The following is a 16449-nucleotide window of genomic DNA, read 5'->3' as shown; positions in this document are numbered from 1 at the left end:
CATTCGGTGTTCACTTTTTCTTTTTTGGTTCGCAATTGTGTCTCCATGGAAACTGAGGTAAACAATCCTACGGTCAGCAGAGCAGATGTCAGCACCTGTCATGAGGAGGTCCATCAGTGTCGAGCTGTTAGTCAGCCTGGCGACGAGTGTGTGTTCTCTAAAACTCACCTCACCTTTTTCGGCATTAGAGGAGGCTGTATCATAAACCGAGGAGTTCTGTGAAAATGCCAGAACTTACGAAAACAGTAAGTTGAAAAGTATAACGTTACCGTTACTTCATTTAGGTAGCTAGCTAACGTTAATGTACGCGCTAGCTAGCTAACCTAGATGTCGTTAGCCACAGCACCCGAGTGAATTAAACTTAAGGCTTCAATATCATCTTCAAAAGCCTCATGATTACAAGTAAAAAATAAAATGTAGTTTACTGGATAATATTTATTCCTGTGATGCAGAACCCCTTATGAATGCTTTGGCGACTGTGTGGGGAGTGATACCTAAGACTAGTGATAAAACATTCATTAGTGAAGTGTGAATCCTAGCAGCTATTCATGACCACAGTGTAGTTCGTATTAATACAATCTGACTAGGAACACTAGGATCATATACTGCTTTTTAAAGTGAAACCACTGTAAAGAATATGATAAATTTGGGCAAATGTATCATTCTGTCTTTGTATCATTCTCTTTTTAGCATTATGCATCTACACGACTGTAATCCATTGTTCCTGTCATGGCCTCTGATGGTTCGCCATCCCGAGATTCTCAAAAGAAGAAAAAGAAGACCAGTAGGAAAGGGAAGCGAGAAGATGCTGAGGATGCACAGGTCCAGGTGGACATAGAGAGTCTTACAGCATCTGGACACCATGCTCTACAGCAAGGAGACTACTCTGAGGCCCTTGAATACTTCAAGAAAGCTTTCAAAGCTGCTGTGGAGGTAAATAACACAGGGCAATTTGACAAACACAGAGCAGCGAATGAATAAATTAACCTCTTAACACTTGCAAGTTCCATGAAAACACAATTATACTGTGGTCTTGTGCTTTGCATTGGCAGTACTGTAAATGGTGTCCTTATTCCTCTTTCCTCAGCTCAAGGAGACAAAAGTGCAGCGGGCATGTGCCTTTAACCTTGGAGCAGCATATGTAGAGGCAGGTAAGCCCCAGAAAGGGCTAGATTTTCTCTCGCGAGCAGAGCCAGGTGAGAGAGGAGAGCGGGTCGCAGACCTGCAGTTCAATCTCGCAGCAGCCCACGAGGCTCTGAAGGACTACGCTCAGGCAGCCAGGCACTACCTGCAGGCTGCACAGCTTTACCGCTCACAGGGAGATGGGAGCAGTGAGGGGGACACCTGCATTAGACTGGCCCACTGTCACCTGTGCAGGAAGGTGAGTGCTACTGTTACAGAAAAGAAAGAGGATTTAGACTGTCATTATAACACGTACAAACCTTACACTCAATCTGAAATCAAAATTGACCTTTTTTAACTTGTCATTTCATGTCCCTGGTTGTCTGGTCATATTAAGAACAATTCATTATATTGCATAATTTAAAATGTTTGGTCAAAGTGGAATAACTTTTGCCTGCCTTTACGTCTTAGGAGTTTTAGTCATCATGCACCAGTGGATGGGAAAAAATAATATTAACCAATACTGCTCCCACCGCCCCTACATATCAGTAAGCAAAACCACTGAATTAAGAAATAAGTGGGGTGCACCCATATGGGAATTGTGGGCAGATGCCAATATCCAATATTTTTCTATGTACATATCAGCCAGTGCATAAACATTTATAAAATGCCACATCGGTGACTAGGAGTCCAAGAGATCATAAGTGGACTTGCTATCTGTAGATGGGTAGATGGACCTCCCTCTCCCAATCACTCAGCATGATGCTGGTCAACTCGGGCGTCTGTTAGCTAAGGTAACTGAATTGGTAGTAACCATTCTCCTCTGCTTGGTTAGCGGCAGTTCGAAAAAGATGCGGTGACGCTTCAGGTTACTTAGACAAAGCTCGTGCTAGCTTTCACTCTCTCAGTTTTGGTAGTATTGTGTAGTTGAGGGAGAACTAACTAACAGGTATAATTGGACATGACTAAAAATGGGAGAAAATGTGAAAGCATAGTAATCTCAGTAATCAGTAATCTCAAACAGTTTTGCTTATGTGGTTTCTGAGACTGCATGACATACTATTATCTATAAAAGTGGAACAAAGTCTAGATGAAATTCTGGCTACAAATTCAGTCTGCTACCACTGTTTGAGTACTTTTGCTAATTTTTATCGGTGACACTCATACAGGGTCAGAAACAACATAAGCAAGTCTGCTTGACATTATTAACCTCAAAGCAATTTGAGACAAGTGAAAGTTAGGTTGATGCCATCTCTGTATTCAGCATGTTTATTTTTCAATACCGTGGTGGCATCAACCATCTTTTATGGAGTGGTCTGCTGGGACAGCAGCATCTTAACTGCAGACAGGAAGAGACTTGACAGACTCATTAAGAGGGCTTGCTCTCTCCTGGGAAGTCCCCTAGACCCAGTGCAGGTGGTGGGAGACAGGAGCATGTTAGCCAGACTAGTATCCATGCTCGAGAACAGCTCCCACCCTGTGCATGAGACTCTGGCAGCACTAGGCAGCTCCTTCAGTGACAGGCTGCTTCACCCCAAGTGTGCGAAGGAGCGATAGCTATCGCAGGTTCTTCCTTCCTGCTGCTGTTAGACTGTACAACCAGCACTGCTCCCAGTAGAGCCCCCCACCCCCCCAGTTAAATCTCACCTACAGCATGTAAACTGTGAATTCATCACCATTTCCTGTGTGGAGTATAATCGATATTCCATGTGCAATATGTGTAAAATATCTCTATAGTGTAAAGATTTTCCTTTCTATTTGTAATGTTTATATTGTTAGTTTTATCACCATTCCCACATGTAATATAATCAATACTTCATGTGCAATACTCCATGTGCAATTTGGGTAAAATACCCTTACAGTATATATATGTACACACACACACACACACACACACACACATATACACATATACACTCACACCTAGGGGCAATTTAGCATATCCAATTGGCCTGACCGCATGCCTTTGGACTTTGGGAAGAAACCGTGGGGAAACCCACGCAGACACGGGGACAACATGCAAACTCAACACAGAAAGGACCCTGGTCGCCCAGCCAGGCCCTTCTTGCTGTGAGGCGACAGTGCTACCCGCTACGCCACCACCATATATATGTATTTTAATTATAAAATAATTATAAAATATATAATTATTTATGTGAAGGATAAAGTTTAGATTTTCTATCTTATATTTTTTATCTTTAATAGTATATATATCGTCTATCTAGTCACCTGTAACAAACTGTAACCTTGTTAAGTAATTGATAAGGTTAATTACTTTGTTAATTCTCTTCTTGTGACTTCTTTTCTTGAGTGCCTTGCTATCCCTTTGCTGCTGTAGCACTGTGAATTTCCCTGTTGTGGGACTAATAAAGGATTATCTTATCTTGTCAGTAGAATTCTAATTGTTTTTGTATAGGTAATTCCAGACTTAAATGACACCATGACGAATTTCTCTGCGTGTTGCAGGAGTGGGCCGAGGCAGCGGAGAGTTACCTGCGTGCAGCAGAAAGCTATAAGGTGGCAGGAAAATCAGCCTCTGCTGCCATCGCCCTGAAAGATGCTGGGAACCATATGCTGCAGTGTGACCACTTCACATCAGATGATGTCATCGCTGTGCTGACAGAGTGCTTGGAACTGAGCGCCAACATCACAGAGCAAGAAACACTTGGTGAAGTATAAAACGGCATGATGATTTAATCCTTTAATGCAAAGTCAAAAAGCAGCTATTTCTGTTTATTTAAATCCACTCTCTTCTTCTAATAAAATGATTTCTCTGACCTGTTTTCACAGTTTCTTGACCTGTAAAAACAAGATCTAACAAATCTAAAAAATCTTGATTTTTACCCATTTACTTGTTTGTGTCACAGACTACCATTTTGAGCAGCAAAAAAATTAATAGTAATATACTTCACACTTTAGTTTCTCTGTACTGTAACAAATTTAAATACAGTGAGGGACTTGACAGTGTGAATTCTGTTCTGAATGTGTGCTCACACTCACTTAGAAACTATTGTAGTGGATCCAACAAAAAGGCAGCATGGTGTTTCTTTTTCTTCTTTCTATTATATAGTGATAGAAAACAAGGTAGCACACAGAAAGTTCCAGTTGCACATGCTAACGTGGACATGCACACAGCCCAGCTACTCTAGGAGTACAGTTAAAGGTGACAAACCTTAAAGTTTCTGAATGTATCACTGACAATACATTAGGTAAGATTAATCTGAAAAGTAGAGATGCACATTATAGATAATTTAACATCTATATTTATCTATAACCTCAGTTCAGCACTTTTGGTGCACCAGTTATGAATGATAAAGGGAAATAATGCACGGTTACACTTCATGGAGTACTCTGTGATTATGTATAGTCAGTTTTTCATTACCAGTTAATTACCATTTATCCGATGATCACACAGTATGTACCGTACATGCAATATGTTGGAAATCACTTTTTATCAGGCTGTATAGGATACATGAAGTTACAGACAAGAATATTCCACATTGATATTATTTGTAAGCAGAGAACAAAACACCCCCATTACACCCATTGTACCATCACCCCTACTACATGAACGATTTAGAGGCTAACTAACTTAGTGCAGAGAGGTAGACTATGTGCTTCTGATGGATCGCTCTTGTCGCCAAGGGGTAAAATATTTGGAAAAATTTGATGCAGTCTAATCTGTGTGTAATCTTAAATTGGATATGATGATGTTAAAAATTGATTGAACATGTTAAAGAGGAATTCTACTGTGTTTTTTAAATTTCTACATTACTTAACCACTGACATGTAAGGAAAACATTCAGTGGCTTGATATGAAATGGTGCATTACAGAGAAACATACTGACTGATTTTATTAACTGTACAGAACGAACAATAAAACTACGCATGTCTTCTGAGTTTATATATGTAAAGTTGATGATGATAAAATAGTGGCCATGCCTGTATTAAAATAAATGGATTAACAAGACGCTTTAGGCAAAAACGTTTAGCACAAAACTATCATAAAAAAATGTCTCAGACATCAGGCAACATTTCATGTAATAACTTTCTGTGAGGGAGCATTTAAGGGTGAATGTCTGGTTACAATCACCACCACTGTAAACAATTCTGACTCTGAGTAAGTTTCTACATAATGATGCATTTAACCTCAAACTACTCTGAGTGACTTTGTCTTAATAATTGAATTATGGAGAAATTTTAAATTAGCACAATACTTCATGCAGGTGTCCCACATAATGCTTGGAAATCTTTGCCCCCAAGTTTTCCTACTGTATTGTTTTTAAAGCCATTTGGTTTTGATTTTATTTTAAGATGATCTGTTTGACATGTAGTATTTGTTCTCTGGGTTTTCCAGGTAAACTATATAATGCTGTGGGTCTGAGTTTCTCCCAGCTGAAGCTGTTTCCTGAGGCCACTGAGTGCTATGAGCTGGCTCTGCCGTTGGTCCACTCTACACCACGCAGGCTGGCTGTGGTGCTACAGAACCTGGGTGCGGTCCACAACATCCTGGCACAGTACCAGCAGTCCCTGGAATACCACAGAGAGGCAGCTGCTCTTCATGGTCAGCAAGTTAGAAACACCAGAACATCCGCAGTTTATGTGTGTCTAACAGAAGCACAGTATCCAGCTACCTCAGCCACTTCTCCATGTTCAGATATCCAGAATATATTTGATATTCAGATTTATTCTTTCTCTCTCTGAAGTACACACAAAAGCATGTAAACATTTTTTTTCCACACAAATTTAATGTGCTAATATGCTTTTTAAAAAATGAGTCACCTCTCCTGTAATAGCTCTAAGTGTGTGCTGTTATTGTGCTGCCCTGGTCAGCAGCAGCATCACTGAAAATCAAATGCGTAGCTGCTGGCCTTATGTCAGTCTCAGGGGAGATTGAGAAAAGGCTGATGGCAGCATCTCTCTCTCTCTCTCTCTCTCTCTCCCCCTCTCTGTTCTTTCACAGCAACGCATAGATACTCACGTAGCTCAGGCTGCTTTTACATCAGAGCTTCTCCAGACAGAGGCTGGTGTGTGGCATTAGATCCACTGCTGTGTTTTATTGCCGTGTCCCTCATGTTTTATGATAATCGTATAGGAGGAATGTGTTTGGGGAGCAGAGCATGTACGGCTGAGTGATGAGGGTGACAAGTTATACGAGTTACACCATCTTTTTCTGTGCAGTTTATGTAGGCCTATCCACAAGGGAATTTGTTTAATTCAGGCATAACTAAATAACTAAATGGTGAAGATCTAAACAAAGTCATTCAGAGTGGTTTGATTTAAAATGTAACATTCTAGAGAAACTTACTGAGTCAGACTTGTTTACAGTGGTGGTGATAGGAACCAGACACCTGAAAAGCTTAATGTCTAGAAAAGCTATCTAACAGAAAGTTATTACAGAAAATGGTGACTAATATGCTGCATGATACCTGGGACATAGTTTGTTGTTTGCTTTGAAATAAATTGTATGTTTAAAAATACATTTCTGGCACAGAGACACACCACCACTGTAAAAAAATTTGAGTCTGTAATTTTCTTTTTAATGCAGCATTTCACATCAAACCATTCTGAATGACTTGGTTTACATCTCAACAATTTAATTATACAGAAATAAAAAAAACACAGTTAAGTTCCCCTTCAATGCTCAACTGAAGCACAACAGATGACTCATGATCATGCATACTGATGCAGCAGCGGAGGTGGGTAGTACACTGTATATTTCATTGTTGCGATTAATTGTTACAATACACTTTTCTGAACATATTGTATCATCAGTAATTCTATAATACTGAACTACCTCATGCATCATAAAGACAGATTAAGACCAATTATAGAGAATCTGTACAACAACCACAGCTAGTAAATAGTGTATAGTAACTGCATAAGCTGTAGAGTGTTTGATTGGATGTTGAGCCATAATGCTACTGTTTATTCATGTTTTTTTTTTATCAAGCATTTCCTCCTGTCCCCTCTTAAATAGTTTATTTCTGCAAATACATAATATATAAATCATTGTACTCCTAGTTTTTTGTAGCCTATTTTAAATGTGCCACTGATGTTTTGCTGGTGCCTTCTGTCCATTCTAACTTCCATATATCTTCAAATATCACAGTGTTCTGTTTTTGCCTGATCTGATATTATTGTTTATGGTACTAGTTATCTGCGCCATGCTGTGTTGGCAGGATCACAGGGCAGCCGTCGGGCTCAGGGCCGCTGTTTCTGTAATCTTGGCTATGCTCTCAGCAAGCTGGGGGAGCTGGAGGAAGCCGGAGAGAGCTACCTACATGCTCAGCAAGCTTTTAAAGATAGTGGTATGTACCTTAATTTCTCAATATTTTCATTCAAAGTGAAGCTTCAGGACCACTATGTTAATGAAAATGAAGCTAATATGAAGTTATATAGTTAGGAGAGTGAGGAGCTGAAGTGTGGGCCCATATATAGGCCCTTTGGGCTGAAGAATAACCCACTTGCCAACTCTTCTCTATCCCTCTATCTTTCTCTCTTCTTCTACAGATGACTCCTCAGGGCAGTGGCAGGCATGTGAAGGTCTGGCTGGGATCAGAATGAGAATGAGAGAGCCAGAGAAAGCCATTATCTACTACAAACAGGCCCTAGCACTGCTCTCCAAATGCAAGGTTAGAGGCCTGCTCCCAAGCAGAGCTCATTAGAGTTTCATTAAAATACTCCTACCTGTGCATCCAGGTACAGTGGCCCCAGTAGAGTGTTTGGACACATTAATGATTTAACCATTGGTAAACTTAAATTAGTTTTTTTAGGTTACTTCATAAAATGTTTAATTACAAAATACTTGCTTTAGAGAGACACTTTTAGCGCAACAACAAACTGATGGTAGACTCTGGAAAAGAATTCTAACCAGACTGCACTAAGAGTACTGAAAAACATATAGCTGAAAACATCAAAGTCTGTTGCTGTTTTTCTTACAGTTGTGTGAGTGAACTTGATCATTGATAGGAACATAAACTTAGAAGTCTACAAAGGCATTATGGATGTAAAGTTGTCAAAGTCAGCAGAGAAACTGCTCAAACTATAAAATCAGCACCTGTTGCCTGTTGAAACAGTAGACAATTACAGTTTTGGAATGGTCTGTTTAAAATACTGGTCTGCTTAAAATTGCCACTTAGTTTGACATTGTATACCGTGAAAGTGAATACATTGTACCATGATATGAATGACATGAATTTTATCACATACCAGTGGATACCATTATGTTGTTTCATTGTGTAGCTAATGGTGGAAATACCAACAACATTTTTCACCATGAGCGCATCCTCAAAATTACATTTTTACCCTTTACTTTTTCTGATCTATTTAATATGAGTAGTCTAATTATTGAATTGGTCACTGTTTTTTGCCTCTAGGATGTCTCTAGCTCTGTGCAGGAACGTCTGGTCAATAAGCTGAGTGAAGCTTTGCAGCTGAAGCTGGCCGTGCAGCAGGTGAACTAATCGTCTGTGCTGGGGTTAACATACTGAGCTCTGTGGCTGTGTTGCTTTGGTCCAATTACAGCATAAGTTTAGCACTGAATCATCATTCTTGTCATAAAATGCCAAGTGCAGTGATATTTTGAAATGCCAGACTGGAGTCTGAACATTTCACTGCGTTGTAACATATTCCCATACAGAGAGCCCCCCCTGCACGACGAGCCATCCAGGAGAGAAGCTTCCACAGGCAGCAGCTACGGTAATACCACACAGCACTGATAATACTGCGTCTTATTTCCAGATGGAGTTTACTGTTCCTAAGATGACTCTTTATGTACTATTCCGGTGTGTTAAATGTAGGTGTTTGAAAATACCTCAGTGCATCATGATTCGTAGTCTGAAGATGGCTATACAAAACGTTAGAACTGATTATTATTGCTAATAATTCTGGGAAGTGTATGGTAGTTTTTGACCAGAATAAAATGAAAGCTATTTCCAAACATAAAAGTAAAAAACGGCTTGGTGTACAATTTTTATTGCCTGTATTTCATTACTGCGTAGATACCCCCTCCAGGCACGTTTATTCAGTGTTCTGTGAATGTTTTAAAAATAATTATTATTCCTACCAAAGTAACAGAATAGAATCAAATTGTGATGAAATTTGAAACTTCACAGAGCACTGAATAAAAGAGAATTGTAATCAAATTGGGAGGTCAGAAATGGACACACCTGGTTATCTGTCTTCTGATAATGAGAGTTGTTGTTAGGCTTTACCACGCATGAATACTTTCTTATCATACTGTATTCCCTCAGCATGACTGACACGAAAAATGCTGATGAAACTGTGGATGAGCAGCGAAGAAGAGAAGTGCTGAATAGCCAAAAGATAGAGGATAGCTCCCAGGGTAAGGCACGCCACACTGACCAGTTCCAAACTGAAATCTGTAAATTGTAGGGGTGTAACAAGACGCATACTTTAAGGTGTAAAATGGCTTCCAATTCTGAGGTCATGATTTAAATAATGTTTCAGTATTTTGTGTTCTAAATATATAAAGCTCTAATACTGTACCCCAGATTGTAATTGCTTAGTTAAAAAAATGTTCTCGATTTATTACTGTTCTGGCCCTCTAACAAAATAAATGCCCAAACAGACAACCCATAGTATTTATAAGCAACTTCAGAAAAAGCCCAGTCATTTGAGCCGGGTGTATGCATTAGCACATGCCCCTCTCCTCTCCTCTCACTTTACTGTAATTGGCAGTAGTTTCCACAAAAGACAAATGAGAGACCTTCCCGTGAGACAGAAGCACTGAAACAGTTTAAATTTCAATACACTGTTCAAACATTTCAAACATTATGTTTTAGATTTTTCAATACTGTATTGAAATTGTTACACCTGTGCATTTGGCCTTTCAGTATGATAGTATCTCATTGGTCCTGTGCTCTTCTCCACAGTAGATTTTACTAAACAATGGAGACCGACGGAAACATATGAACGCAGGAAACCCCGTGGAGACATGATGATACCATCAAGAATAGCAAAGACAGAACAGCCTGCTTACCTGAACGCACTACCAGAGGCCAATAGGTACATACATCAATCAGCCATAACATTAAAATCCTTGTTTCTATACTCATGGTCCACTTTATCAGCTCCACTTACCATATAGTTCTACAATTACAGACTGCAGTCCATCTCTTTCTCTGCATACTTTATTAGCCCCCTTTTATCCTGTTCTTCAATGGTCAGCACCCCCACAGAGCAGGTATTATTTAGGTGGTGGATCATTCTCAGCACTGCAGTGACACTGATGTGGTGGTGGTGTGTTAGTGTGTGCTGAGTGGATCAGACACAGCAGTGCTGCTGGAGTTCTTAAACACCTCAGTGTCACTGCTGGACCGAGAATAGTCCACTAACCAAAAACACCCAGCCAACAGAGTCCTGTGGGCAGCATTCTGTGACCGCTGATGAAGGACTAGAGAATGACCAACACAAACTGTGCAGCAACAGATGAGCTACTGTCTCTGACTTTACATCTACAAGGTGGACCAATAAGGTGGTTGTGTCTAATACAGTGAGTGAGTGTTAAAAAAAAACTCCAGCAGCACTGCTGTGTCTGATCCACTCGTACAGGCACAACACACACTAACACACCACCACCCCATCAGTGTCAATGCAGTGCTGAGAATGATCCACCACCCAAATAATTTCTGCTCTGTGGTGGTCCTGACCTTTTTAGAGAACAGGGTAATAGGTGGCTAACAAAGTATGCAGAGGAACAGATGGACTATAGTCTATAGTAAGTGGAGCTGATAAAATGGACAATGAGTTGTAGAAACAAGGAGGTGGTTTTAATGTTATGGCTGTTCGGTTTACTCTCGATATATATATAAATGTTACTAGACACTAATATGGTTCAGTCTGTCTGTTTATTTCAAAGGTTTGGAAAGCCAAGAGGTTTGATTTACATTCTTGTCTTACTGTCCAAGTATATAAAGCTTCTTTATTTTGGAACCAAATGTGCTTCATCGGCATGTAGTTGCTGCAGCAGCTGAATGAATGGGAACAATAAACAACAGCCTAGTTAATTCATACATATTTCACACACAACACTTTGCTGAGATTTACAAGAGTTGCATTTGGTGCCAAGACAATTATAGTGGCCATTCAGCTGTTGAGGCAATAATACAAGTCTTTCCTTTTCTTTAGTAGCTTATAGTTGTTTCAGAACAACTATAGCTGCAGTACACCATGCGCTCTCTGCTCAACCTCTAAGCGTTTTGTATGAAAGACAGTATTGATTTTCCAGAAACATTATGATTGATTAACCTGTTTTTTATGCTTTATTACCCTAAAAATCAATTAATCAATCAATCAGTCAATCAACTGATAAAATTAGCTTTCTTCTTTTCAAGAGCACAACAAAATGCATGTACCCTGATTTTGCAATAACATGGTTAGAGGCAGATGCATATATAACAAAAGAAAACCTGATTGGCTCGGATGTAAATCCTTTTTTGTTTATTTAGATCTATCCAAAAGTCATCAATACACTGTCAGACATTGTTACCACAGATTTTTAAAAAAAATATAGAACAATTGAATGGTCCTTGTCAGCAGTTTTCTCAGGGAAAAAGGTACTAAACCCTCAAGGGTACGTCTTCAGTACCTTTAGTTAGAGAACATAATTGTTCCATATTCCATTGCAGTTATATTTTTAGGTGTTTGTGTTCAGTCAGTGTAAACATACATTTTCATGTAAAAAAAATTGTTGGGACCATATGTATCTACTGTTGTGACCTTTACTTATACTTTTAGATCCTATTGATTCAATTCTAATCTACTAAAATAAATAGTTTGTTTTATTTTGTGATTCCCCTGTAGATGCTTTGTAGATGCTCAGTTTGTTTTAATATTCAATTAAATGTTAAATACAACTAAAAAATGCAACTAAACGTTAAGTCTATTAACCCTTAACCTAAACCTAATCTTAACCTTAACTTCAACCTCAAACCTAAAACCCAACCCTAACACTGTTGTTTCACCAGATTATTATTCACCAGTTTATTTACAATTCGAGCATCTGTAGATAGTCTAAAATAAAGTGTACCCCAGTTCATTAATACTGTTACATTAGCCTTGATACTAGCAGACATTCCTGAATATGCTACAATTTTACTGTGTAACTAAGCATAACATGAAGGGTTATAGCCTGCTTAGTCATCCAATAATGTCTGGCAGATAGTATTAGAATATTTCCTCTTCTGTAGCTTTTACAATTCCCTTGGATATTCCCTGTAATTAACTGAGCTATTATCAAAGATGTTTGATTAAGAGTGGCAAAATAGGCTTTGTCCTGACAAAATCACCAAAGTCACCCTGAGGTATTTTTGTGCATTTGGGCAGTCAATGAATCTGACTTGTATTTTAGCAATACTTACACTCTGAAAATGCAGAGGGCTGATAGACCTGCCATTTACTATTATCTTTGCTGCCATGTCAAATGAACACTAAAACTCAGCCTTTAACTCGGTTTCTTGTTTCCTGCTTTATATACATACACTGCTGAACTGTCCACGTGTTTGACCTCAAAGTGCCATTGAAGAGAAGGAAATTCCCATAAAGACTTTTGGTGTTACAGCTTATTTATTTTGGCTTGTTTTGACAGAATAAGATCTAATATTGATTTGTGATGTAAATGTCTTATCTGTGACAGGAATCTGAATAACACATATGAGAAACCTGATGTTCATTACCAGAATCCCACAGACGCCCAAATCATCTCACAACAGGGTAAGTTGCTACACACACACACACACACACACATACACACACACACACACACACACACATCAGACCTGATATCTCAATTTAGATCTGCTCATTATGTTACAATTAGAGCTGTCACCACTGATTATATTAGTAATTGATATTAGTAACTGATGATTAATCAAGTAGTCAGAGTTTTTAAAAAAGGCCAAACAATATATTTGTTAAGATTTAACTGAACAATAACAAACTGCATAGCTTTTGAAAGAATCAAAAATCCTTTATAAGAAAAAGATTCATAAATAACGATGGCCAACTCCTCTTACAACGTTAGTATGAGCAGATATTAGCGATCCCTGCATGTTATTGGTATTGGGAGATAATATCACAGCTAATTTTTGGTTTTTGGTCACAGCATCGCAACAAAACACCATCAGGGCAAGGATTACCAAAACATAAAAAATGCATCCAAAATTAATGTTTAGCATGACAATAACATGCTATTACACACACAAAAACGTTTTTTAAGAGAACTAATGAAAAACAAGAGCAATAAGAGGTGACGAACAGAAACCAAAAGCACAAAGTGTTCAGGGTAGCTCCGTCCCCAGTGCTACAATATTTATGACACTGTAAGTCTGCTGTTTATTTGAGTTTAAGAAGTGTAATAACTGAGAACTGACAATTATATTATATAAATTCTAAATATAAAATGCTATCAGCCGATATTATTTGAGTTTTAAGCCCCCTAAAATCAATATTGTATATGTAATTTTCATATCAGTCTGTCTCCATAAAAATAAATAAAAACTTCAGAAAAAATATAAAAGCACTATGTGGCAAGACATGCATATAAATGAGTGCTTCAATCAGGTGCTTACATTAATTTAGACCACTAGGATAGTTGAAAATATGCAGTATTATCATGCAATTTCCCAAATAGTCACTACTGATTCAGTCAATTTTAATCAGTTTTTTTAATAAAGCAGTTGAGGTAAGATTTATAAGAAGTAATATTGACAGCTCTTATTGAGATACTTAAATATTGCAGTATTGTGTGTCATGCGTGTGTGGTTGCATTAAATAGCGTGTATTATTGCACTGATTTCACTGGACTGATATGTGCTGAAAAATCTTCTTTCTTGCTGTAGATCAGCCCATGTGTGAGAGCTCTAAGCAGAATCCAGATGAGTTAACTAGGTATGTGTCTTTTCTCCTGCTGAGATGCTGTACTGGTTAACCAGATGTGAGATTTGATGAATGATGCCCTGATGTGTCTATTTTTAGTGAGCCGCTGTTGGTGGAAAGCACTGAGATCTCGCCCCCTGCACAGCTTGACAGCGGGGACGCCACACCCTTACACAGAAGATTAAAGTCCAGATTTTGTACGGTTATGTGACCTCTGCCTGATTGTATTTGTCTGTCCTTTACTGTGGAACAACGTCAGTTCACTTCAAAAGAAGGATTGTTGATTTTTTTCAGGGAGAACCTGAGCTGAGACCTCTCTGGAGAAAGGAGGACATCTTTGCTCTATTATTAATATTGACTGAATCTGCTGATGCCATATAAAATCTGATCTAGGCACAGTGCTGTCTGCGCATGAAAGAATTGTTGATTCTCTTGGCCTGATATTCTAAGCATCCATTAGCACCTGCCGCGAATGAGGAAGATATAATGCATCAGTCAATGACACAAATCACATAGTATTTCCTGTCATGTCCATGTGATGGAAAATCGCCCGAGACTGGGCTTTGGCACTTACTACATTATAAATGAATGCTCTACCCGTGTCCACAGCAGCAGTGCTTCTTGATGTTGATATTTTTCTCATCTCGCTCTGCTGGTGTGACTTTTCTACTGGAACAGTCATTGTGCTGGCTTTGCTCTCGCATCATAAAAAACAGCATCTGTGATTCGCTCTGCTACAAGATACTACAAGTGAAAACTCGGCCTGATTGTTGTTTGCATGTTGAATTGCTTTTCTGGGATTAAAATATTGGAATATTTAAGATACTTTGATCACAGATTTGTAAAATATATATTTTTAAACCTCTGTTTTTTATTCACCATACTTTTTTTTTTTTCATTACACAATAACAACTTTCAGGCAAACCAAGTTTTTATATTGGCAGATTTTGTTGCTTTCAGTTTTTGAGCCTGATTAAAGATAACTAAAGGCCTTTAAAGAAAGTTTGTCAGTTATATTCATTCCATGTTTTCAGGGATATTTCAGCAGAGGATGAATTAATCTCACACTTATCTACCTACATGTCGTGAGGAAACATTTGGGCTCCGTTGGTCAAATTTCATGTTTTATTACACATTTTAATGCACAACTACTGTTAATTTACTGAAGTTAACATACTGGAAAAAATAAAACATAAAATGTGGCCTGTGCAAAAGTAATGGCACATTTTCTGCTTCATGTTTTATTTTTTCTGACATGTTAAACTCAGCAAACAAATAGAAGTTGTGCACTAAAATTTGCAGAAACGTGTCATATTCAAGTGTGTTCTCTGTAGAGGATGTAATTTGACCAGGGGTGCCCAAACTTTTAGCCTAACAGGTTTTATGACTTACAGCTGGATCTGTTATAACATTGCATAACATAAAACATAATTCTCCCACATTTTTACATTTAGCTACATTTATTGTAAATGGTCTCTATAACTGTGAATAACTACACTCTTAAAAAAGATGATGGTTCTTTAACGGTTCTTTAGCAAAGACAATGGTTCTATATAGAACTATAATGATCAAAGAAATGTCTGCATGCTTAGATGGTTCTTTGCATGGTGAAATGGTTCTTCAGATTGATGGCGAATGTGTTGTATAAGGTTCTATATAGAATCTTTTTGAAAAGCTTGACATTGTAACAATAGCAGAACCCTTTTTGGTGCTATATAGAACCATTTTTAGAAAGGTTCTATATATAACCATGTAAAACACATTCTCCAACTACAATTTTACCATGCAAAAACAATTTAAGCATACAAATCGTTCTCTATGCAGAACCAATCCCTTTCCTAAAGAACCCTTGAAGAACCATCTTTGTTTTAAGAATGTAGAAATAATGAAATGAAAGTTGTTTAAACCTATTATATATTTGCCTTAAATGAATTTTCCTCTTAGCCCAAATGTAGTCAGTTGACTGAAACATATTTGGTTTCTGAAGTTTGCTTCTTTCCATTTGTACAGCTCCACTCCAGTGTCACAGGAGTGATATCACCCGTGTAGCTTCTGTCTGAATGGTGAAATGGGGGCTGGTACAGCTCTCCACTGTGTCCTGTGAGTGTTTTATTATTGAGAAATGTGGACTCTCAGCAGAATTTCCTCTCGCTGTATCCTGATGAGCCCAGTGTACAGAATGGATTTTTTTTTGGACGCTATGTAGCTTAATAGTGGATAACAGAGCTTAGATAACAGCGTTCAGGTTTGATGGCGGTCTGTAATACTGTATGAACTTATAGCTGATCGTACTATAGCAGCAATAAATCCGCCGCTGTCTCTACGAATCTGCAGGAGTGTGCATGTATTACGCTACTCCTAACGTCACTAAAGCAAATGTGGTCAGCAAGTTCGGTCTCCAGGTTTCTACACGTGTGTTTCGCCTCT

At 38.4% G+C, this 16449-nt stretch overlaps 1 protein-coding gene across 1 annotated transcript; it reads left to right on the top strand.

The window, feature by feature from the left end:
* The first annotated feature begins 25 nt into the window (after nt 1-25).
* LOC118813442 (tetratricopeptide repeat protein 24) lies at nt 26-14757 on the top strand. The gene is made up of 14 exons (XM_036578782.1): nt 26-245; nt 691-933; nt 1088-1381; nt 3589-3790; nt 5480-5686; nt 7305-7433; nt 7636-7757; nt 8502-8579; nt 8765-8823; nt 9378-9469; nt 10023-10152; nt 12782-12858; nt 13986-14034; nt 14122-14757. The coding sequence occupies exons 2-14, from the start codon at nt 730-732 to the stop codon at nt 14231-14233; spliced, it is 1755 nt and encodes a 584-aa protein (XP_036434675.1). The 5' UTR covers nt 26-245; nt 691-729; the 3' UTR covers nt 14234-14757.
* Nucleotides 14758-16449: the final 1692 nt, after the last annotated feature.

Source organism: Colossoma macropomum, unplaced genomic scaffold, assembly GCF_904425465.1.
Source record: "Colossoma macropomum unplaced genomic scaffold, Colossoma_macropomum, whole genome shotgun sequence".
Lineage (NCBI taxonomy): Eukaryota > Metazoa > Chordata > Actinopteri > Characiformes > Serrasalmidae > Colossoma > Colossoma macropomum.
The sequence above is the reverse complement of the archived record's forward strand: the minus strand, read 5'-3'. Positions and strand labels throughout refer to the sequence as shown.

Excerpts from the sequence above, each read along its gene's own strand:
- LOC118813442 (XM_036578782.1), top strand. The coding sequence starts at position 730 with ATGGCCTCTGATGGTTCGCCATCCCGAGATTCTCAAAAGAAGAAAAAG. Across the intron at positions 10,153-12,781 it reads GCACTACCAGAGGCCAATAG|GAATCTGAATAACACATATG; the intron begins GTACATACATCA and ends TATCTGTGACAG. Across the intron at positions 12,859-13,985 it reads CCAAATCATCTCACAACAGG|ATCAGCCCATGTGTGAGAGC; the intron begins GTAAGTTGCTAC and ends TTCTTGCTGTAG.